Source organism: Lepidochelys olivacea (assembly GCF_965140295.1).
Source record: "Lepidochelys olivacea isolate rLepOli2 genome assembly, chromosome: 2".
In the NCBI taxonomy this organism is placed as follows: Eukaryota; Metazoa; Chordata; order Testudines; family Cheloniidae; genus Lepidochelys; species Lepidochelys olivacea.
The window spans coordinates 147,554,270-147,577,256 of record NC_140412.1 but is presented as its reverse complement, the minus strand read 5'-3'; the positions used below and the strand labels follow the sequence as shown (position 1 = coordinate 147,577,256).

Below are 22,987 nucleotides of genomic sequence, written 5' to 3'. Positions count from 1 at the left end.
CCTCCACCCCCCCACACAAATTCACTCTCCTGCTGGTGATAGCCCATCCTATCCTGAATTTGTGTGGGGGGCTGGGGGGTGAGAAAACCTGGATTTGTGCTGGAAATGGCCCAACCTGATGATCACTTTAGATAAGCTATTACCAGCAGGACAGTGGGCTGGGAGGAGGTATTGTTTCATATTCTCTGTGTGTATATAAAGTCTGCTGCAGTTTCCACGGTATGCATCCGATGAAGTGAGCTGTAGCTCACGAAATCTCATGCTCAAATAAATTGGTTAGTCTCTAAGGTGCCACAAGTACTCCTTTTCTTTTTGCGAATACAGACTAACACGGCTGTTACTCTGAAACTTACCATTTAGCTTATCCAAAAGGTGGACAAGAAGTGACTTGATTATAGTGTAGAAATATCTTCATGGGGAGAAAATACCAGATACTAAAGAGTTATTAAAGCTGGCAGAGAAAGGAATAACAAGAGCCAATGGCTGGAACATAAAGCCAGACAAATTCAAATGAGAAATCAGGCACGTTTATTTATTTATTTAAAACAAAAACAAAAACAGAGAAGGGGATTAACTATTGGAACAAATTATTAAGGAAAGATATCTTCAGATCAGGTCTGAGTGTCTTTTTGAAAGATATTCTTTGGCCCGGTCGGTACTGAGAAACTTTGAGGGGCAAAGTCCTGAAAGAAATTTAATGAAATATCCTAGGGAAATCCCCTTCTGTGGCAGGCACAAAAGATGAATGCAAGGAAGAAATGCTACAGTGGCACAGCTGCATCCATGCCACTGTAGGGTTGTAGTGTAGACACTTACTACAGAAGGGGCTCTTCAGTAACTCCACCTTACCAAGAGGCAGTAGCTAGATTGGTGGAAGAATTCTCTCAATAACCTAGCAGTGTCTACACTGGGGCTTAGGTTGGCTTAAATGCATCACAAGGGGTGTGTGTGTGTGTGAAATTTTTCACAGTCCTGAAAGAGGTAGTTAAGATGACCTACCTTTGTAGTGTAGATCAGGCCTTAAGTGCTCTATTTAAATCCTCGAATAGTTTTAATCCTCTAAGGGCCAAATCAGTTTAGACTTCGAACCCTCCACAGCCTCTCAGGGCTTGGCTACACTTACATTTTATAGCACTCTAACTTGCTGGCTCAGGGGTGTGAAAAATCACCCTCCTGAGTGCAGCAAGTCAGAGCGCTTTAAAGTGCTAATGTAAACAGGCTCGGAGCTAATTCCCTCGTGGAGATGGATTACTAGGAGTGCTGGGAGAACTTGCATGCGACCACATTCACAGTTCAAAGTGCTGCCATGGGAGCGCTCCTGCGACAGCGCTTTGAAGTTTCCAGTGTAGCCATGCCCTCAGTCTTATATGTCTACAACCCACTGTATAAAGACTGTCTGGGTGTCATCAAAGACATAACATACAAGTAGGAAGTGTTATAGGTGGCAATCAAACAAGATGCCAGACCTTCATGATTAGATCTTAAGGAAATTGGATAAAAGCTGAAACCCTCTACCTGTAGTGTCCTGGAAATGAGAACTGCATGGATGGTGAATGAGTGGAGGGATGAAGGAGGTCCAGAGACCAATACTGGCAGGGCCAAGCAGGGGCCACAAGGAGAACTATCCCCTGATCCCAGCAGATTTTGCAGAGGATCTGGGGGAGTAGGGGAATGGGCGGGAAGGCATAAAGGAGCTGGTCAGTCTTGGGAATGAGAAGGGCATTTCCCTGCAAACTGGGACTGAGGGCTCCCCTGGAGCAGAAGAGTAGAAGTTTATGGTTGGTTGCTGTGGCGAAGAGGTTCCAGTGAGGCGTGCCCCACTCATGAAAGATGTAGCGTAGCATAGGATCGTGGAGTTCCCACTCGTGATTCACATGGAAGGAGTGACTGAGCTGGTCTGTGAGGGAGTTGCTTGTGCCCGGAAGGTGTACGGCGTGGAGGGTGATGTGCTGGAGGCACCAATTCCAAAGGAGGATAGTCTCCACATAGAGGCAGAGGGATCGGGCTCTGCCCTGCTTGTTGACATATACGACCACCACCATGTTGTGGGACAACACTTGGACAGGGAGGTGGCAGAAACGAACTGCAAGCACAGTTCGAGGACACTGATTGCATCCTTGCCTCGCGGTGTGACCAGAGGCCATTGGCCGTCCAAGTGGGCTCCCCAGCCCACCAGTGAGGTATCGGTGGTGAGAGTAGTGTGGGACATGGGTGGTGCGAAAGGAATACCTGCGAGGACTGCGGACGGATTGCACCACCAGGTCAGGGAGGCAAGGATGGAGGGAGGGATGAGTGTCCGTCTGTGGGTTGTAGACTGAGCAGAGACACAGTTGGAGGCAGCGCATATGCAAGCAAGCGAATGGCATGACCGCGGTGTAGGCAGCCATGTGGCCCAGGAGAGAGAGGCACAGGCAGACATGCGTGCTTGGCCGATGGCACAGGCGTGCGATGAGAGCGCTCAGGGCTGCAAAGCGGTCCAGAGGGAGAAAGGCTCAGCTGAGTCCAGACATGAGCCAATAAAGGTGAAGGTGCACATGGGGACAAGCACCAATTTGTTTTTGTTGATACAGATGCCCAAGTAGTCCAGGAGGGCACAGGGGGTCCGGATGCTGTTGAGGAGAGTGGTGTGCGAGAGTGCAACTAGAAGACAGTTGACAAGGTAGGGAAAGGGGGAGGGCCCTAGTCAATGCATATAAGGTGCCACAGCTGTGAAGACTTTTGTGATGATGTCGGGGAGCAGTGGCAATCTTGAAGGGGAGGACCCAAAACTAATAATGGGAGGCGCCCACCATGAAATGTAAAAATATGCGATGGGCAGGATGGATGTCTACATGAACGTAGGCGTATTTCATATCAAGAGCTGCAAAGCAGGAGCCACAGGGAAGGCATGGGAGGATAATGGGGAGTGTGACCATATGAAAATGGAAGTTACAAATGAATTTGTTCAGAGAGCGGAGATCCAGGATGGGGCAGAGGCCACCCCCTTTCTTTGGTATGAGGAGATAGGGAGAGTGAAGGGACTCATCAGTTTTATCATTGAAGAGTTTTTGATTGTTGAATGGGAGGCCCTCAAGTGTGGTTTGGACCTCCTTTGGGAATCCACTGGACTGTAGCCGGGAGTCAAGCCGGAAGCCAGGGAGTGGGAGGCGGTATCAGCAGCATCGACCGTGGTCTGAAGGGCCACCTTGGCGACTAATTTGCCCTTTTCCATAAGGTGTTGAAAATCTTGCTTTTAATTAGGGGGCAGGAAAGCTTGAAAGTCTGCAATTTGTGTGTAGGAAAGAAAGTTGTATTTTGCCAGAATGGCCTGGTAACTGGCAATGCGGAACTGAAGGCCCACGGAGGAACAGACTTTATGGCCAATAAGGTCAAGCTTGTTCACCGCCTGGTTCAGGAGGGTGGAATGCAGATGTTGTTGGCGGGCATGTTCTGTGGCCACCTGAACCACCCAGGAGTTTGGAGGAGGGCGGGAGAACAAGAAGTCTGTCCCCTTTGCTGGGACAAAGTACCTGCACTCAGCTCATTTTGGAGTAGGGGTGGAGAAGGCAGGGGTGTGCCAAACAATTTGTGCTAGTTGGAGAATGACATAGTGTATGGGCAAGGTGGTGGGGGAGAGTCCAGGGGGCTGCAAAATGTCTACGAACTGATCGTGGGGGTCTTGGACATCTTCCAAAGGGAGGTTAAGGGACGTTGCCATATGGTGGAGAAGGTTCTGGTATTGAACATGGTCATCTAGAGGTGAGTGCAGGTGGAATGATGACATCATCACGTGATGAAGAAGCCCCAGTTGGGACTGAGAGAGCCAATGGTGCCGGCAATACTGGTGGTATGGAGGGCACTGGAAGAGTTTGAAGCTCTGTAGGGATCCTCCTAGACAGAGGGTGGGTCCACAGAAGGCAAAGATGGGAGGTGGCGTGGGCGTGAGGAGAGGCCACGGCGGCAGTATGGGTCCCAGGCGGACCAGTAGGCAAGGCATAAGGGTTGCCTGGCATGGGCATCCCTGTGGATAGGTGAGCCATGGTTCAGCTTTTGGGTCATAGTGAGGCAGACAGGGCCGGCAGTGGGGATCTGGGCTGTTGGAATGAGCTGGCGAGAAGGCTGGGTCCTGTTCTGAGGACCAGTCTGACACCAAAGATGGATCTGGTAGAGGCAGGGCTTAATTAATACCTGTAAACAGATTTAAAGCTTATCTCAGTAGAGAAACCATAAAAAACCTGGCTTCCTGTGTGTGGGTGGGGAAACTGAGGGACACTGCCTCATGGCTTTAATGGCTGGATGCCAAGAGAACTATAACACAAACTGCCTTTGAGCTAATCAATGACTAACCGTCTTTCAGTAAACTAAGAGGGGAGGTGTGACACTTGGGGGGACATCCAGAACCTCCATATTCATCCTTGTAAAATGACTGCATGGTATCCAATGCAAAATTTGTCGTGTTGGGTATCTTTGGAAGGCTCATGATGCACTGAGCATTGTTGTTATAGTAAGGTTATAGGTTATAATTTCATGAATGTAGTTATGAGGTTGAAAATGTATCCTCATGGCTTAAAATAAGCCCAGGCAAAAAATTCTCCAAGAGCTGAGATGCAGTTCACACCTCATCAGGGCATGTATGGGACAAACCCAGCCCAGCCTCACAGGAACAAAGGATGCTGGCCTAGACAGCAACAAAAGAATCTGGGAGACTCTCAAGGGAGTCACCCTCCTTCCTTTGGTCAGTTTGGAACTGCAATGAGGTAATGCTCACCTGACTCTGAAGGGTGGGGTGGAGGGGCCAAAGCCAAGAGGGAAGAAGGAAAATGATAAAAGGGAGAGACGTTTGCCATGCTCTTCCTCTCTCTTCTACCTACATCTACAGACACCACATCAAGCTACTGAAGCACTGATCAAAGGGGAGAGCCTGGCTGAAGAGCAACCAGCCAGCCTGTGGTGAGAAGCATCTAAGTTTGTAAGGGCACTGAAGGTGTTGAGATCAGCTTAGAATGCATTTTGCTTTTATTTCATTTGATCAAATCTGACCCATTATGTTTTGACTTATAATCACTTAAAATCTATTTGTTTATTCTACCTGAAGCAGTGCATTTGGTTTGAAGCGTGACAGAGACTCCCCTTGGGATAATAAGCCTGGTGCATATCAATTTCTTTGTTAAATTGACAAACTCATATAAGCTTGCAGCGTCCAGCAGGCATAACTGGATACTGGAAGACGGAGGTTCCTAGGGCTGTGTCTGGGACCAATGGTATTGGCTAGTGTCATTCGCTTGCAAGTAACTGGGATGAGTTTACAGGCCAGAGGCTGTGCGTGAACAGCTCAGGAGTGGGGGTTCTCACAGCTGAGCAGGGTAAGGCTGGCTCCCAGAGTCAAGGATTGGAGTGACCTAGCAGATCACTGGTCCAGACAACACCAGAGGGGAACATCACAGGGAGGTTGAGGTTGGATATTAGGAAAACCTATTTCACTAGGAGGGTGGTGAAGCATTGGAATGGGTTACTTAGAGAGGTGGTGGAATCTCCATCCTTAGAGGTTTTTAAGGCCTGGCTTGACAAAGCCCTGGCTGGGATGATTTATTTGGAGTTGGTCCATTGAGCAGGGGGTTGGACTAGATGACCTCCTGAGGTCTCTTCCAACCCTAATCTTCAATGATTCCAAGGCCAGAACGGACCATTGTAATCATCTAGTCTGATCTCAGGCCTCCCCAAAATAATCCCTAGCTTTTAGAAAATAATTCCTAACTTTTAGAAACACATCCAGTCTTGATTTAAATATTATCAGGGATGCGGAATGCACCACGAAGCTTGGTAAATTGTTCCAATGGTTACTTACTTTCACTGTTAAGAATTCACACCTTATTTTTAGTCAGAATTTTTCCATAGCTCCAACCATTTTATCGTGTTATATCCTTCTCTGATAGATTGATAAGATGGGTGAACTAGAGTGCCTCGTGTTAAAGGAGGATATTGATATAACAGGCATCACAGAAACCTGGTGGAGTGAGGACAATCAATGGGACACAATCATTCTGGGGTACAAAATATATCGGAAGGACAGAACAGGGCATGCCGGGGTGGAGGAGGTGGCACTATATGTGACAGAAAATGTAGAATCAAATGAAATAAAAATCTTAAATGAATCCACATGTTCCATAAAATCTCTATGGATAGTAATTCCACGCTCTAATAAGAATATAACAGTAGGGATCTATTATCGACCACCTGACCAGGACAGTGATAGTGATAATGAAATGCAAAGGGAGATTAGAGAGGCTATCAAAATAAAACTCAATAATAGTGGGGGATTTCAATTATCCCCATATTGACTGGGTACATATCACCTCAGGACGAAATGCAGAGACAAAATTTCTCGATACTTTAAATGACTGCTTTTTGGAGCAGCTGGTACAGGAACCCACAAGAGGAGAGGCAACTCTCGATATAGTTCTGAGTGGAGCACAGGATGTGGTCCAAGAGGTAACTATAACAGGACCGCTTGGAAATAGTGACAATAATATAACAACATTTAGCATTCCTGTGGTGGGAAGAACACCTCAACAGCCCAACACTGTGGCATTTAATTTCAGAAAGGGGAACTATGCAAAAATGAGGAGGTTAGTTAAACAGAAATTAAAAGGTACAGTGACTAGAGTGAAATCTCTGCAAGCTGCATGGACACTTTTCAAAGACACCATAATAGAGGCTCAACTTAAATGTATACCCCAAATTAAGCAACACAGTAAAAGAACTAAAAAAGAGCCACTGTGGCTTAACAAGTATGTAAAAGAAGCAGTGAGTGATAAAAAGGCACCTTTTAAAAAGTGGAAGTCAAATCCTAGTGAGGTAAATAGAAAGGAGCAGAAATACTGCCAAATTAAATGTAATAAGAAAAGCCATAAAGGAGTTTGAAGAACAGCTAGCCAAAAACTCAAAAGGTAATAACAAAAATGTTTTTTAAGTACATCAGAAGCAGGAATCCTGCTAAACAACCAGTGGGGCCCCTGGATGATCGAGATACAAAAGGAGCACTTAAAGACAATAAAGTTATCGCAGAGAAACTAAATTAATTGTTTGCTTCAGTCTTCATGGCTGAGGATGTTAGGGAGATTCCCAAACCTGAGCCGCCTTTTGTAGGTGACGAATCTGAGGAATTGACACAGATTGAAGTGTCACTAGAGAAGGTTTTGGAATTAATTGAGAAATTTAACAGTAACAAGTAACCAGGGCCAGATGGCATTCACCCAAGAGTTCTGAAAGAACTCAAATGTGAAATTGCGGAACTATTAACTATGTTTGTAACCTGTCCTTTAAATCAGCTACTGTACCCAATGACTCTAAGATAGCTAACGTAACGCAAACATTTAAGAAGGACTCTAGAGGTGATCCTGGCAATTACAGACCAGTAAGTCTAACGTCAGTACCTGGCAAATTAGTTGAAACAATAGTAAAGAATACAATTCTCAGACACACAGAAGAACATTAATTGTTGCACAAAAGTCAACATGGTTTCTGTAAAGGGAGATCATGTCTTACTAATCTATTAGAGTTCTTTGAGGGGGTCAACAAACATGTGGACAAGGGGGATCCAGTGGACATAGTGTACTTAGATTTCCAGAAAGCCTTTGACAAGGTCCCTAACAAAGGCTCTTATGTAAATTAAGTTGTCATGGGATAAGAGGGAAGATCCTTTCATGGATTGAGAACTAGTTAAAAGACAGGGAACAAAGGGTAGGAATAAACTGTAAACATTCAGAATGGAGAGGGGTAACTAGTGGTGTTCCCCAAGGGTCAGTCCTAGGACCAATCCTATTCAACTTATTCATAAATGATCTGGAGAAAGGGGTAAACAGTGAAGTGGCAAAGTTTGCAGATGATACTAAACTGCTCAAGATAGTTAAGATCAAAGCAGACTGTGAAGAACTTCAAAAAGAACTCAAAAACTAAGTGATTGGGCAACAAAATGGCAAATTAAATTGAATGTGGATAAATGTAAAGTAATGCACATTGGAAAAAATAACCCCAGCTATAAATACAATATGATGGGGGCTAATTTGGCTACAACTAATCAGGAGAAAGATCTTAGAGTCATCGTGGATAGTTCTCTGAAGACGTCCATACAGTGTGCAGTGGCAGTCAAAAAAAGCGAACAGGATGTTAGGAAGCATTAAAAAAGGGATAGAGAATATCTTATTGCCCTTATATAAATCCATGGTACGCCCACATCTTTAATACTGCAAACAGATGTGGTCCCCTCATCTCAAAAAAGATATACTGGCATTAGAAAAAGTTCAACAAAGGACAACTAAAATGATTAGGGGTTTGGAATGGGTCCCATGTGAGGAGAGATTAAAGAGGCTAGGACTTTTTACCTTGGAAAAGAGGAGACTAAGGGGGGATATGATAGAGGTATATAAAATCGTGAGTGGTGTGGAGAAAGTGAATAAGAAGAAGTTATTTACTTGTTCCCATAATATAAGAACTAGGGGCCACCATAATGAAATTAATGGGTAGCAGGTTTAAAACAAATAAAAGGAAGTTCTTCTTTCACTCGGTGCACAGTCAACCTGTGGAACTCCCTGCCTGAGGAGGTTGTGAAGGCTAGGACTATAACAGGGTTTAAAAGAGAACTGGATAAATTCATGGAGGTTAAGTCCATTAATGGCTATTAGACAGGATGGGTATGGAATGGTGTCCCTAGACTCTATTTGTTAGAGGGTGGAGATGGATGACAGTAGAGAAATCACTTGATCATTATGTGTTAAGTTCACTCCCTCTGGTGCACCTGGCATTGGCCACTGTCAGTAGACAGGATATTGGGCTGGATGGACCTTTGGTCTGACCCAGTATGGTCATTCTTATGAAGAGTCCATTATTAAATATTTGTTCCTCGGGCGCAATCACTTGAAAAAGAATTTCAGTAACAGCAGATAGAGCATTTTCAGAAAGATTGAACTAAAGATATTAGTTTGTCTCTGCTATACTATTCATCTTCTTTTGGCATACAAACAATAAACATTCTGTTAAATAACATTTTCCAAATGTCAAGTAAAGATGAGACAAAATATCACCAAAATGTTTCAGAATTTAGAACAAAGGCTTGACATACTGAAACCAAGAAACTATTAGATTAATTAAATTTAGCATTAGGAAATAACAGAGTTCAATATTGCAAATAAGCAAAATGAAATTTATTTGAATTTTGATAAAAACTTGCTGAAAGAGCAAAATTCGGTAACCATAAAAAACAAAGTCAAAGAGTCTAATGCTCATATTCATTGAAATGAAAATATACAATTATCATTACTTGATTATTTCCCTCTACCTCACAAAATTATATTAAAATTCATGGATTTTTAAAACCAGAAGCAACCATTATGATAATGTAGTCTGACCTCCTGCATAACACAAGCCAAAGAATCTCACCCAGTGATCCCTGCATCAAGTTCATAACTTCTGGTTGCACTAGAGCATCTTTTAAAAACATATCCAATCTTTATTTAAAAGACTTCAAGTGATTGCGAATCCACCCTAGGTAAGTTATTCCATGGGTTAATTACCCTCACTGTTAAAAATTTGCACTTTATTTCTAGTCTGAATTTGTTTAAAATTCAATGGTTGGAAGTTGAAGCAACGGTGTCATTAACATCGACTCCAATAAACACACTATTTCTTTTAAATGAACACTCTGTGTAAAGCAAATTCTTTGGCCACCAACCTTATTTACAGCTTCCACGAGTGTTCTCATTTCCTTCTCAATATCACTGACGAACTTTAAATCTTTCCTGAAATAATAAAGAATTATAATTCACCTAGTATACAAGATAAGAGATAAATGTAGCATTTACCTACCACATATGTACATTGATAAATGCAATATCATTGAATAAATTAGGAGGGAGAGGGTTAGAGTGAACAGCCAATCAGCACAGGGCAGAGAATGTTCAGGCAGAACTGTAGGAAGTACTGTGTTCGGAGGTATCTGCTTAGCGTGCTTCTGCTCCTACAGGCTGGAATGTATGGCTGGCTCTTCTCTTTAAAGGGGCACCACCTGGGTCCTATTCAACCATGGAGGGAGGGAGGGTGTGGTGTGGTGTGGTTCCCTTGCACAGTTCTGGGTCCAGTAATGGATGTACTCTGGCTCTCTTTAGACACAGTCCCCACTGCCTGAGAAACCAGGGAGATGCCTGCTGAAGGATGTCTCCTTGTTTTAGGCTGTCTGTGCCGCACCTTGTGAAGGAAGGGGAGCTAAAGTGAATCTTGCTCCAGAGAGATCTATTGTGCGGGACCCTGTTTTCTGGTTGCAGAAAATACAAAAATTTCTGAGAATATGTCTACACTATGAAATTAGGTCAATTTTATAGAAGTAGATTTTTAGAAATCGATTTTATACAGTCAATTGTGTATGTCCCCACTAAACACATTAAGTTGGCGGAGTGCGTCCTCACTACCGTGGCTAGGATCGACTCATGGAGCGGTGAACTGTGGGAAGCTATACCACAGTTCCCACAATCTCCGCTGCCCATTGGAATTCTAAGTTAAGCTCCCAATGCCTGATGGAGCAAAAACATTGTCGCAGGTGGTTTTGGGTACATGTCGTCAGTCTCCCCACCCTTCCTCCCTCCCTCTGCGAAAGCAACTGCAGAAAATCATTTCGCACCTTTTTTTCTGGGTTACCCGTGCAGACGCCATAGAACGGCGAGCATGGAGCCCGCTCAGCTCACCATTGCTGTTGTGAGCATTGTAAACACCTTGTGCATTATACTGCAGCATGTGCAGAACCTGGCTAAGAGATAGCAGCACATGGACGATTGTGAGGAGGACATGGACACAGATGTTCCTGAAAGCACGGGATGTGGCAATTGGGACATCATGGCAGCAGTGAGTCTGGCTGATACAGTGGAACACTGATTCTGGGCCGGGCAAACAAGCACAGACTGGTGGGACCGCACAGTCTTGCGGGTATGGGATGATTCCCAGTGGCTGCGAAACATTCGCATGCATAAGACCACTTTCCTAGAGCTCTGTGAGTTGCTTTCCCCCGCCCTGAAGCACAGGAATACCAAGATGAGAGCTGCCCTGACAGTTGAGAAGTGAGCGGCGACAGCCCTGTGGAAGCTTGCAATGCCAGACAGCTACCGGTCAGTCAGGAATCAATTTGGAGTGGGCAAATCTACTCTGGGGACTGCTGTGATTCAAGTAGCCAATGCAATCACTGACGTTCTGCTATCAAGGGTAGTGACTCTGCGAAATGTGCAGGTCATAGCGGATGGCTTTGCTGCAATGGGTTTCCCTAACTGTGGTGGGGCGATAGACGGAACGCATATCCTTATCTTGGCACCGGACCACCTTGCCAACCAGTACATAAACTGCAAGGGGTACTTCTCAATGGTGCTGCAAGCACTGGTGGACCACAAGGGACGTTTCACTGACATCAATGTGGGATGGTGCACGACGCTCGCATCTTTAGGAACTCTGGGCTGTTTGACCAGCTGCAAGAAGGGACTTACTTCCCAGACCAGAAAATTACTGTTGGGGATGTTGAAATGCTAATAGTTATCCTTGGAGACCCAGCCTATCCCTTGCTCCCATGGCTCATGAAGCCATACACAGGCAGCCTGGACAGTAGTAAGAAGCGGTTCAACTATAGGCTGAGCAAGTGCAGAATGGTGGTAGAATGTGCCTTTGGATGTTGTGACAGACCCAGAGCAGTGGGATACAGGAGTCTGGTAGAAGGCAAATATACTGGCCACTGGATGAATAGTTTTCTGTTCCCTGAGTGACCAGAGCAGGGGCTGACCTAGAGCAATCAGGAACCTGCTAGAACCAATTTAGACAGGCAAGCTAATTAAGGGTATGTCTACACTGCGAAATTAGGTCGAATTTATAGAAGTCTGTTTTTTTGAAATCGGTTTTATATATTCGAGTGTGTGTGTCCCCACAGAAAATGCTCTAAGTGCATTAAGTGCATTAACTCGGCGGAGCGCTTCCACAGTACCGAGGCAAGCGTCGACTTCTGGAGCGTTGCACTGTGGGTAGCTATCCCACAGTTCCCGCAGTCTCCGCTGCCCATTGGAATTCTGGGTTGATATCCCAATGCCTGATGGGGCTGAAACATTGTCGCGGGTGGTTCTGGGTACATATCGTCAGGACCCCGTTACCACCCTCCCTCCCCCCGTGAAAGCAAGGGCAGACAATCATTTCGCGCCTTTTTTGTCTGCTGCCAGCCAAAGATGTAAAGGATCGATGGAGTGGGTCAGAACAAGACATAGACCAGATTTGTTTTGGACTCATTTTCCTCCTCCCCTGTCTAGATCACACTGCAGTCAGTCACAGAGAAGGCGCAGCGAGGTTAATCTAGCCATGTATCAATCAGAGGCCAGGCTAACCTCCTTGTTCCAATAAGAACGATAACTTTGGTGCACCATTTCTTATTGGAACCCTCCGTGCAGTCCTGCCTGAAATACTCCTTGATGTACAGGCACACCCTTTGTTGATTTTAGCTCCCTGAAGCCAACCCTGTAAGCCGTGTCGTCAGTCGCCCCTCCCTCCGTCAGAGCAACGGCAGACAATCGTTCCGCGCCTTCTTTCTGTGCGGACGCCATACCAAGGCAAGCATGGAGGCCGCTGAGCTCATTTTGGCAATTAGGAGCACATCAACCACCACACGCATTATCCAGCAGTATATGCAGCACCAGAACATGGCAACGCGATACCGGGCGAGGAGGCGACGTCAGCGCGGTCCCGTGAGTGATCAGGACATGGACACAGATTTCTCTGAAAGCATGGGCCCTGCCAATGCATGCATCATGGTGCTAATGGGGCAGGTTCATGCTGTGGAACGCCGATTCTGGGCTCGGGAAACAAGCACAGACTGGTGGGACCGCATAGTGTTGCAGGTCTGGGACGATTCCCAGTGGCTGCGAAACTTTCGCATGCGTAAGGGCACTTTCATGGAACTTTGTGACTTGCTTTCCCCTGCCCTGAAGCGCATGAATACCAGGATGAGAGCAGCCCTCACAGTTGAGAAGCGAGTGGCGATAGCCCTGTGGAAGCTTGCAACGCCAGACAGCTACCGGTCAGTTGGGAATCAATTTGGAGTGGGCAAATCTACTGTGGGGGCTGCTGTGATGCAAGTAGCTCATGCAATCAAAGATCTGCTGATATCAAGGGTAGTGACCCTGGGAAATGTGCAGGTCATAGTGGATGGCTTTGCTGCAATGGGATTCCCTAACTGTGGTGGGGCTATAGACGGAACCCATATCCCTATCTTGGCATCAGAGCACCAAGCCGGCAAGTACATAAACCGCAAGGGGTACTTTTCGATAGTGCTGCAAGCTCTGGTGGATCACAAGGGACGTTTCACCAACATCAACGTGGGATGGCCGGGAAAGGTGCATGACGCTCACATCTTCAGAAACTCTGGTCCGTTTCAAAAGCTGCAGGAAGGGACTTTCTTCCCAGACCAGAAAATAACTATTGGGGATGTTGAAATGCCTATATGTATCCTTGGGGACCCAGCCTACCCCTTAATGCCCTGGCTCATGAAGCCGTACACAGGCAGCCTGGACAGTAGTCAGGAGCTGTTCAACTACAGGCTGAGCAAGTGCAGAATGGTGGTAGAATGTGCATTTGGACGTTTAAAGGCGCGCTGGCGCAGTTTACTGACTCGCTTAGACCTCAGGGAAACCAATATTCCCACTGTTATTACTGCTTGCTGTGTGCTCCACAATATCTGTGAGAGTAAGGGGGAGACGTTTATGGCGGGGTGGGAGATTGAGGCAAATCGCCTGGCTGCTGGTTACGCGCAGCCAGACACCAGGGCGGTTAGAAGAGCTCAGGAGGGCGCGGCACGCATCAGAGAAGCTTTGAAAACCAGTTTCATGACTGGCCAGGCTACAGTGTGAAAGTTCTGTTTGTTTCTCCCTGATGAAACCCCCCGCCCCTTGGTTCACTCTACTTCCCTGTAAGCTAACCACCCTCCCCTCCTCCCTTTAATCACCGCTTGCAGAGGCAATAAAGTCATTGCTGCTTCACAGTCATGCATTCGTTATTCATTCATCACACAAATAGGGGGATGACTACCAAGGTATCCCAGGAGGGGTGGTGGAGGAGGGAAGGAAAATGCCACACAGCACATTAAGCACAGCACTTTAAAAGTTTACAACTTTAAAATTTATTGAATGACAGCCTTCTTTTTTTTGGGCAATCCTCTGTTGTGGAGTCGCTGGTTGGCCGGAGGCCCCCCCACCGCGTTCTTGGGCGTCTGGGTGTGGAGGCTATGGAACTTGGGGAGGAGGGCGGTTGGTTACAGAGGGGCAGCAGTGGCAGTCTGTGCTCCAGCTGCCTTTGCTGCAGCTCAACCATACACTGGAGCATTCTGGTTTGGTCCTGCAGCAGCCTCAGCATTGAATCCTGCCTTCTCTCATCACGCTGCCGCCACATTTGAGCTTCAGCCCTGTCTTCTGCCCGCCACTTACTCTCTTCAGCCCGCCACTTACTCTCTTCAGCCCGCCACCTCTCCTCCCGGTCATTTTGTGCTTTCCTGCACTCTAACATTATTTGCCTCCACGCATTCGTCTGTGCTCTGTCAGTGTGGGAGGACAGCATGAGCTCGGAGAACATTTCATCGCGAGTGCGTTTTTTTTTCTTTCTAAGCTTCAGTAGCCTCTGGTAAGGAGAAGATCCTGTGATCATTGAAACACATGCAGCTGGTGGAGAAAAAAAAAGGGACAGCGGTATTTAAAAAGACACATTTTATAAAACAGTGGCTACACTCTTTCAGGGTAAACCTTGCTGTTAACATTACATACATAGCACATGTGCTTTCGTTACAAGGTCGCATTTTGCCTCCTCCCACCGCGTGACTACCCCCTCAACCCTCCCCCCTCCCCGTGGCTAACAGCGGGGAACATTTCTGTTCAGCCACAGGCAAACAGCACAGCAGGAATGTGTCCCTGAAGAAAAGCACCCTATTTCAACCAGGTGACCATGAATTATATCTCACTCTCCTGAGGATAACACAGAGAGAGAAAGAACGGATTTTGGTTGAATGCCAGCAAACATACACTGCAATGCTTTGTTCTACAGTGATTCCCGAGTATGTGTTACTGGCCTGGAGTGATAAAAGTGTCCTACCATGAAGGATGAAATAAGGCTGCCCTCCCCAGAAACCTTTTGCAAAGGCTTTAGGACTACATCTAGGAGAACCGCAAATGCCAGGGCAAAGTAATCCTTTCACATGCTTGCTTTTAAACCATGTATAGCATTTTAAAAGGTACACTCACCAGAGGTCCCTTCTCCGCCTGCTGGGTCCAGGAGGCAGCCTTGGGTGGGTTCGGGGGGTACTGGCTCCAGGTCTAGGGTGAGAAACAGTTCCTGGCTGTCGGGAAAACCGGTTTCTCCGCTTGCTTGCTGTGAGCCATCTACAACCTCCTCCTCCTCCTCCTCCTCCTCATCTTCGTCCTCAAAACCTGCTTCCGTATTGTCTCCATCTCCATTGAAGGAGTCAAACAACATGGCTGGGGTAGTGGTGGCTGAACCCCCTAAAATGGCATGCAGCTCATCATAGAAGCGGCATGTTTGGGGCTCTGACCCAGAGCGGCTGTTCGCCTCTCTGGTTTTCTGGTAGGCTTGCCTCAGCTCCTTCAGTTTCACGCGGCACTGCTTCGGGTCCCTGTTATGGCCTCTGTCCTTCATGCCCTGGGAGATTTTCACAAAGGTTTTGGCATTTCGAAAACTGGAACGGAGTTCTGATAGCACGGATTCCTCTCCCCAAACAGCGATCAGATCCCGTACCTCCCGTTCGGTCCATGCTGGAGCTCTTTTGCGATTCTGGGACTCCATCATGGTCACCTGTGCTGATGAGCTCTGCATGGTCACCTGCAGCTTGCCACGCTGGCCAAACAGGAAATGAGATTCAAAAGTTCGCGGTTCTTTTCCTGTCTACCTGGCCAGTGCATCTGAGTTGAGAGTGCTGTCCAGAGCGGTCAGAATGGAGCACTCTGGGATAGCTCCCGGAGGCCAATAACATCGAATTGTGTCCACAGTACCCCAAATTCGAGCTGGGAACGTCGATTTAAGCGCTAATCCACTTGTCAGGGGTGGAGTAAGGAAATCGATTTTAAGAGCCCTTTAAGTCGAAATAAAGGGCTTCACTGTGTGGACGGGTGCAGGTTTAAATCGATTTAACGCTGCTAAATTCGACCTAAAGTCCTAGTGTAGACCAGGGCTAAGACACCTGGCGCCAATTAAGAACTTACTAGAATCAATTATGGCAGGAAGGCTAATCAGGACACCTGGTTTAAAAAGGCCTTCCCATCAGTTAGTCGGGGGGTACACAAGGAGCAGGGAGAGAGAAGGTGTGCTGCTGGAGGACTGAAGAGTACAAGCGTGATCAGGCATCAGTGAGGAAAAAGGAGATGCTGGGGGAAGGCCATGGGGAAGTAGCCCAGGGAGTTGTAGCTGTCATGCAGCTGATACAAGGGACATTGTAGGCAGCTGCTATCCACAGGGCTCTGGTCTGGAACCCGGTGTAGAGGGTGGGCCTGGGTTCCCCTCATCCCCACAACTCCTGATCGGACACAGGACAAGTTGACCTGGTCTGTGAGAAACACCAGAACAGAAGGTGTATTTTGGAAAGGGATCTGGCCTGTCCCAGACCCACTAGGTGGGACACAGAGACTGCGGGGATTGTTCTCCATTTCCCCGATGCTGGCCAGTGAGGAGGTTAGCTGAGTGAACGGCAGGTTTGAGCCTCTAGCAGAAGTGGCCAAACTGAGGGCTACTGTGAACCTCTGAGGCGAGCAAATCCGCCAAAAAGCGCAGGACCCACCAAGGCAGAGGAGGAACTTTGTCACAAAGTTCAAAAGCTCGCTGGCACTGTTTGCTGATTAGGTTAGACCTCAGCACAACCAATATTCCCATTGTTATTACTGCTTGCTGTGTGCTCCATAATATCTGTGAGAATAAGGGGGAGATGTTTATGACAGGGTGGGAGGTTGAGGCAAATTGCCTGGCTGCCAGTTTTGAACAGCCAGACACCAGGGCGATTAGAAGAGCACAGGTAGGCACGCTGTATATCAGAGAGGCTTTGAAAACCAGCTTCATGACTGGCCAGGCTACAGTGTGACAGTTGTGTGTTTCTCCTTGATGCAAACCCGCCCCCTTTGTTGATTTTAATTCCCCATAAGCCAACCACCCTCCCCCCTTCGATCACAGCTGGCAAAGGAAATAAAGTTACTATTGGTTTTGAAACCATGCATTCTTTTTTTATTAATTTAAAAAAAAAAGGGGCGGGGGATAACTGATCAGGTATTCCGGGTGGGGTAGGGTGGGGTGAGGGAGACGGGGAGGAAAAGGGCACATTGCTTATTGTAGCCACACTGCAAATCAAAACTGTTTGAATGACAGCCTTCTGTTGCCTGGGCCATCCTCTGGAGTGGAGTGGCTGGGTGCCCGGAGCCTCCCCCCGCATTCTTGGGCATCTGGGTGAGGAGGATATGGAACTTGGAGAGGAGGGCAGGCGGTTGTACAGTGGATGCAGCAGCGGTATGTGCTCTTATTGGCTTTCCTGCAGTTCCACCAGATGCCTGAGCATGTCCGTTTGCTCCCCCATTAGCCTCAGCATTGCATCCTGCCTCTTCTCATAGTGCTCACTTAAAGCTTTCCTGAACTCTGCTACTGAATGCCTCCATGAATTCCGCTATGCCCTATCAGTGTGGAAGGACTGCATGAGCTTGGAAAACATGTCATTGCGAGTGCCTTTTTTTCGCCTTCTAATTTGCGATAACCTCAGGGACAGAGATGATATGGGGAACACGGAAACATTTGCACCTGCAGGGGGATAAAAAGAGAGTGTAAAATTTAAGATGATACTTTTCTGAGAACAAAAGGGAGACTCTTTCACAGTGAATCAAGCAATTCACAGCAGGCAGCACATGTGCTTTAGGTACAAGGTCACATTTGGCCTTCTATATTGAGCGCCTGCTGGTATGGTGACACATCACACACAGCTGGGCAACAGAATTTGGTTTCCAGGCAGCCATGGTAAGCCAAAGGGTACTTGGCTTCTAATGCCTTCATAACATGTCAAAATGTTTTCAAACTGCAGTGCCTTGCTTTCCCATAGCAAGCAATGCTGGTTGGGTTTGCCATTTAAAAGGAGGGGCTGTGGTTTTCGGGAGGATGTGCAGCACACACTTCCCTCAACCCCTCTGCATGGCTATTTGGGATGATCCCTTCACCCTTCCCCCACCGCGTGGCTATGGGATGATGCCTTTTAGCCAAGCACAAATAGCCCGGCATGAACGGGGTCCTTTTACTGTTCCCTTACAAAAATTCCCCTATTTCAACAGGTGACCATGAATGATATCACTCTCCTGAGGCTAACACAGAAAGATAAAGACCGAATGCTGCTTGAATGTGATTAAAACCCAGGACCATTTGCTGCTATGCTTTGTGCTGCAACGATTCCAGACTACTACTGGCTTGGCGTGGTAAAGTGACCTACTGTGGAGGACAAAATAAGTCAGCCCTCCCCTGAAACCTTCTGCAAAGGCTTTCAGAGTACCTTCAGGAGAGCTTTATGGAGATGTCCCTGGAAGATTGCCACTCCATCCCCAGACAAAGTTAACAGACTTTTCCAGTAGCTGTACTAGCCATGAATGCATCCCAAGTCTTCAGGGCAAATCAAACATGAAACACTATTGCTTTTAAATCCTGTACTGTAGTTACAAATGTGTACTCACCAGAGGTGCCTTCTCCGCCTTCAGGGTCAGGGATCCCGCCTTGTGAGGGTATTGGTTCCAGGGTGATGAAAAGGTCCTGGCTCCCGGGGAGAACAGATTCACCACTTGCCTGCTGTGCTTTCTCCTCCTCCTCGTCCTCTTCCTCATCCACAAAATCTTCCTCTATGTTGCGTGAGACTCCCCCCTTGCAGGTGTCCATGGACAGCGGTGGGGTGGTGGTAGGGTCCCTCCCTAGAATGTCATGCAGCTGATCATTGAAGCGTCATGTATGGGGCTCTGACCCAGAGCGACCTTTTGCCTCCTTTGTCTTTTGGTAGGCTTGCCTGACCTCCTTGACTTTCACACGGCACTGCTGTGTGTTCCTGTTGTAGCCTCTGTCCATCATGCCCTTTGCAATTTTGGCATATATATTAGCATTTCTTCTTTTTGATCAGAGTTCTGTCTGCACAGATTCTTCTCCCCATACAGCAATCAGATCCAGTGTCTCTGTTCGCTCCATGCTGGAGCTTGTTTGTGATTCCTGGGGGGACTGCATGGTCACCTGTGCTGCTGAGCTTGCCATGCTGACGAAACAGGAAATTAAATTCAAAAGTTCCCGGAGCTTTTCCTGCGTACCTGGCTATTGCATCGGAGTTGAAAGTGCTGTCCAGAGTGGTCACATTGGAGCACTCTGGGATAGCTCCCGGAAGCCAACAACATCTACTGGCGTTCGCACTTCCCCAAATTCAACCCAGCAAGGTTGATTTTAGCACTACTCCCCTTGCCAGGGAGGAATACAGAAGTCAATTTTAAGAGCCCTTTAGGTCGACGGAACAGGGTTGCTTGTGTAGACGCATTCATTATAAAATCGACCTAACATGGCTAAATTCGACCTAACCCTGTAGTGTAGACTAGGGCTGAGTGTAGAGGAATCAGTGCAAACTTGTGGCTTGTTCTTTCTGGGTTTATAGTGCACTCTGTGAACATGGGTGGGGTACCAAGCAATGAAATTTTTTTTCCTGGTCTAATGCCACCTGGGACCCATTGTGCTCAGGGAAGTAGATGCTGAGGTAAACCCTGCCTATAACAAGGCTGCATCCTATCTTTGTCCACCAAGCTGCACTCTGTGAAACAGAGCAGGGACTGAGGCCACTGAGTTCTCAGCCAAAGAGAAAGGATGGATCTATTTCCGCTAAAAAGGACAACCCTTGGGCAGTACAGCAGTGATGAGGCAAAGTTAAGTTCTCACAACCATCCCTAATTCGGCACTTATTTTTTCAGTGTTTTACTTTGAAATCTTAATTGTTTGAATATTATTTTAAAATTCGTTTCCACACACATTGACTATCCATCACATTTAACAAAATGTTAAATTATCTTCTTTCCCTTCTTGAAAAAAAATCTAAAATGGTATGGTCCAAATAACGTTACCTAAGTGAAATACAATATATGAATTTAAAAGTTATATTAGATCTCCACTCTTTGCGTCATGCCTTACTTATGTGATTGAGTGTGGAATGTTTCAGAGCTCAGAATTCAAGCTATTAAACTACTTCAATAGCAGCTGGTGTGTTTACCTGCATACTAATGAGGCATAACAGGGGTTAACTGCTTCAGTCATCCCTTTGTTAGGCAAAACAAGACACAGAAATTACATCCCCAAATCTGAGGGAAAGGTGAATGAGTGGATGGGAATCCTAGAACTGCATCCTGTGAAGTCTCAAGTGCCCTCCCAGTGGGAGTTGAGGGCATCTTGCAGGCTTGAGCACATAGTAACCAATATATCTTCTAAGAACAAGAATTACGGTAAGTAATTTTCTTTTTTTCAAGGAAACTCTGGGGGGTGTCTGGAATTAGGAAGACAGCAAAACCAGCAATGGTGTCTACAAATCACAGTGTGACATCAAATAGCAAGTAATAGACACAAAACTATAAAAATATTCTCTCCACTCAAAATTATGTACACAAAAGGCTAGAGAATGGGAGTATTCATAACATAAAAAGGGGTTTGGGACACCAATACATCACCGACAGGCCAAACTTGGATTCTTGATATGACAGTGAGTCCAAACTGTAGTTCCTTAAAAGCATAATACAAAACAACGAACGTCCCATGCTAATCTCATGAAAAGGAATTGATCTGAGGGGTCCAGTTGGTAGAGTAAGTACTTTTTGATCTGCAAAAGGTATACCTAGTATTCAAGGGGAGATTCAATAAAGCAGATCAGTCATTTGGTATTTGATTTGGGGATTTAAAACTGGGAATACAAATGGAATGAATACAGAAGGAGATTATGGGAGACAGGAGGGAATTAGGGAGGCAGTGAGGGATTGATATTTTTCTTTATGAAAATTTACAAGCAGATGTTTGTGTCATATGCACATATACAGTTATGAAAACAATACACTTAATAATAGGACATTTGCCATAAAGGGTTTATATGATCAGATAGCCTCTTCAAGTGTTTAATGCCCAAGGATTGTCTATGATCCAAAGCTCACTCAGGTGAATGGAAATACTTCCATTGACCTCAACTGGTATTGGGTCAGGGAAAAAAGTTAGTTGGTCTGATGATTTTAGTGATAATCTATTCAAGATCAGACCTAAGGTGTATATAATGTGTATGTAACCGCCCCCCCATATTTACATTTTGGATATGTCAAATTATTACCAGTTTAAAAGAGAGACACACCGATATCTTTGAATGTTAAAGGATTGAACTAATGTAATAAGAAAAAAAAAGCACTCTTGGAACTAAAAAAACCACTCTTATTATATTACTTCAAGGACTAATTTTCAGAAGGGGCACATTGTAGACATGGAGAGCAATTCACAGAATTCCAACACAAAATAGGCAAGGAAACAAGGGCAGCACTAACCTATCTATCCTAATAACTTAATAGTTAGGCTGCTGAAGAGAACTGCACCCAGAGGAGCAAGATTATACATTTTATTCACATGTACATCATTTATATTTAATGTCTACAAAAAAAATTACCATTTAAATCAGAGAAGGTTAAGTGCAATACATTAGGATCTCAACAAGAATGTGCATCTTTGTTTCTGAAAGAGGATATTTTATATTTTATTTTAAAAAATTGGAAAAATAGTCACGACAATAGGACCAACTGACTTGGACTGCCTCTAAGACCAACATATTTAAAGTTCTATGAGTTATTGGCTATTGTTTTGGAACTATGGGACAAGACTGAAAATCATCTGAACAGTATCATGTTGGGGGAACTTGATGAATGTTAAAAACTTGCTTGAATTTTGTTTAAGAACTGAACTTTTGCTATATTTCAGATTGTGTCAAAATTGCTTAAAGTTACCTTGATTTTGAGTTAAGCCTGTCAGTGGAAAAAGAGCTACTGGAAAACTCAGAGGATGGCTGTTTTTTTTTTCTTTTTTTTTAGAAGACTCCAGGTAATTGGTATCAAGCCTAACGAATCACAGGGAATGATGTTTTTGAGATTTTATCAATATACCATAACCAGTCCTACATTTGATTTTGTCTGATCAGACACTGACACCTATCACTGTGAGAGGGTACTTTGTCCAGCAATGGTCCTGGACACCCAATCCAGCTTTTCCAAACTGACCTCAAAGAGATCAAGAGATCTTGTCTATACAAAGAGAGGTCCACAACTCCATATTTACCTTCCTCTGAACCAAAAAGACAATTTAGTCTCTTTTCCCTTCTCCTATCTTCCGTCTGTTTGGTAGGGGAAATTGTCTTGCAAAACAGTTTTGTAAGTAAGATTAGGACATTTTAGTTGCAACTTATTATTTCAAATGGAGGTTAAGAAATAAAACTGGTTTTGTAAACTTCCATTTTTTTCTGCACGCTTAGGTTAATTAACTGCTGAAAAACTTCATGAATGCATCAGTATTAACAATGAAAAGCTAAACAGATTTTCACACTATAACTTGGTTAATATGTAAGTTTTCTATATACATAGCCCAACTTTTTCAAAAAGAGGGCCCTAAATTTAGGCTCCCTTAGATTTGAGGTATCTAAGAAAGGTTTTCAAAAGCATTTATGTGACTTATGAACGTAAGTCCAAATGATCTGAAGGTACAAACCCTGATGAATGGCTGTAGCCTAGATAAAGCATTCTTGACTTTTGGAAATTCAATATATTGGAAGGGATATTGATTGGAAATATGGCAGGTGCTACTGCTTGTCAGTTTTGTGTCTCTTTTGTATTGTTCTCACAGCAAGGGTGTTAATGAGACCCTGGACTTGTCTTTTTTAGCATAGATGACC

At 45.5% G+C, this 22,987-nt stretch overlaps 1 protein-coding gene across 2 annotated transcripts in view; it reads right to left on the bottom strand.

Moving 5' to 3' along the window:
* The window catches only part of NFX1 (nuclear transcription factor, X-box binding 1), a 229,281-nt gene that overhangs the window by 22,863 nt on the left and 183,431 nt on the right, over window positions 1–22,987 (bottom strand). For both annotated transcript variants that reach the window (XM_084619772.1, XM_084619773.1), the window contains one exon: window positions 9,707–9,773. In XM_084619772.1, the coding sequence (XP_084475898.1) occupies window positions 9,707–9,773 (67 nt within the window). The remainder of the gene's footprint in view (window positions 1–9,706; window positions 9,774–22,987) is intronic.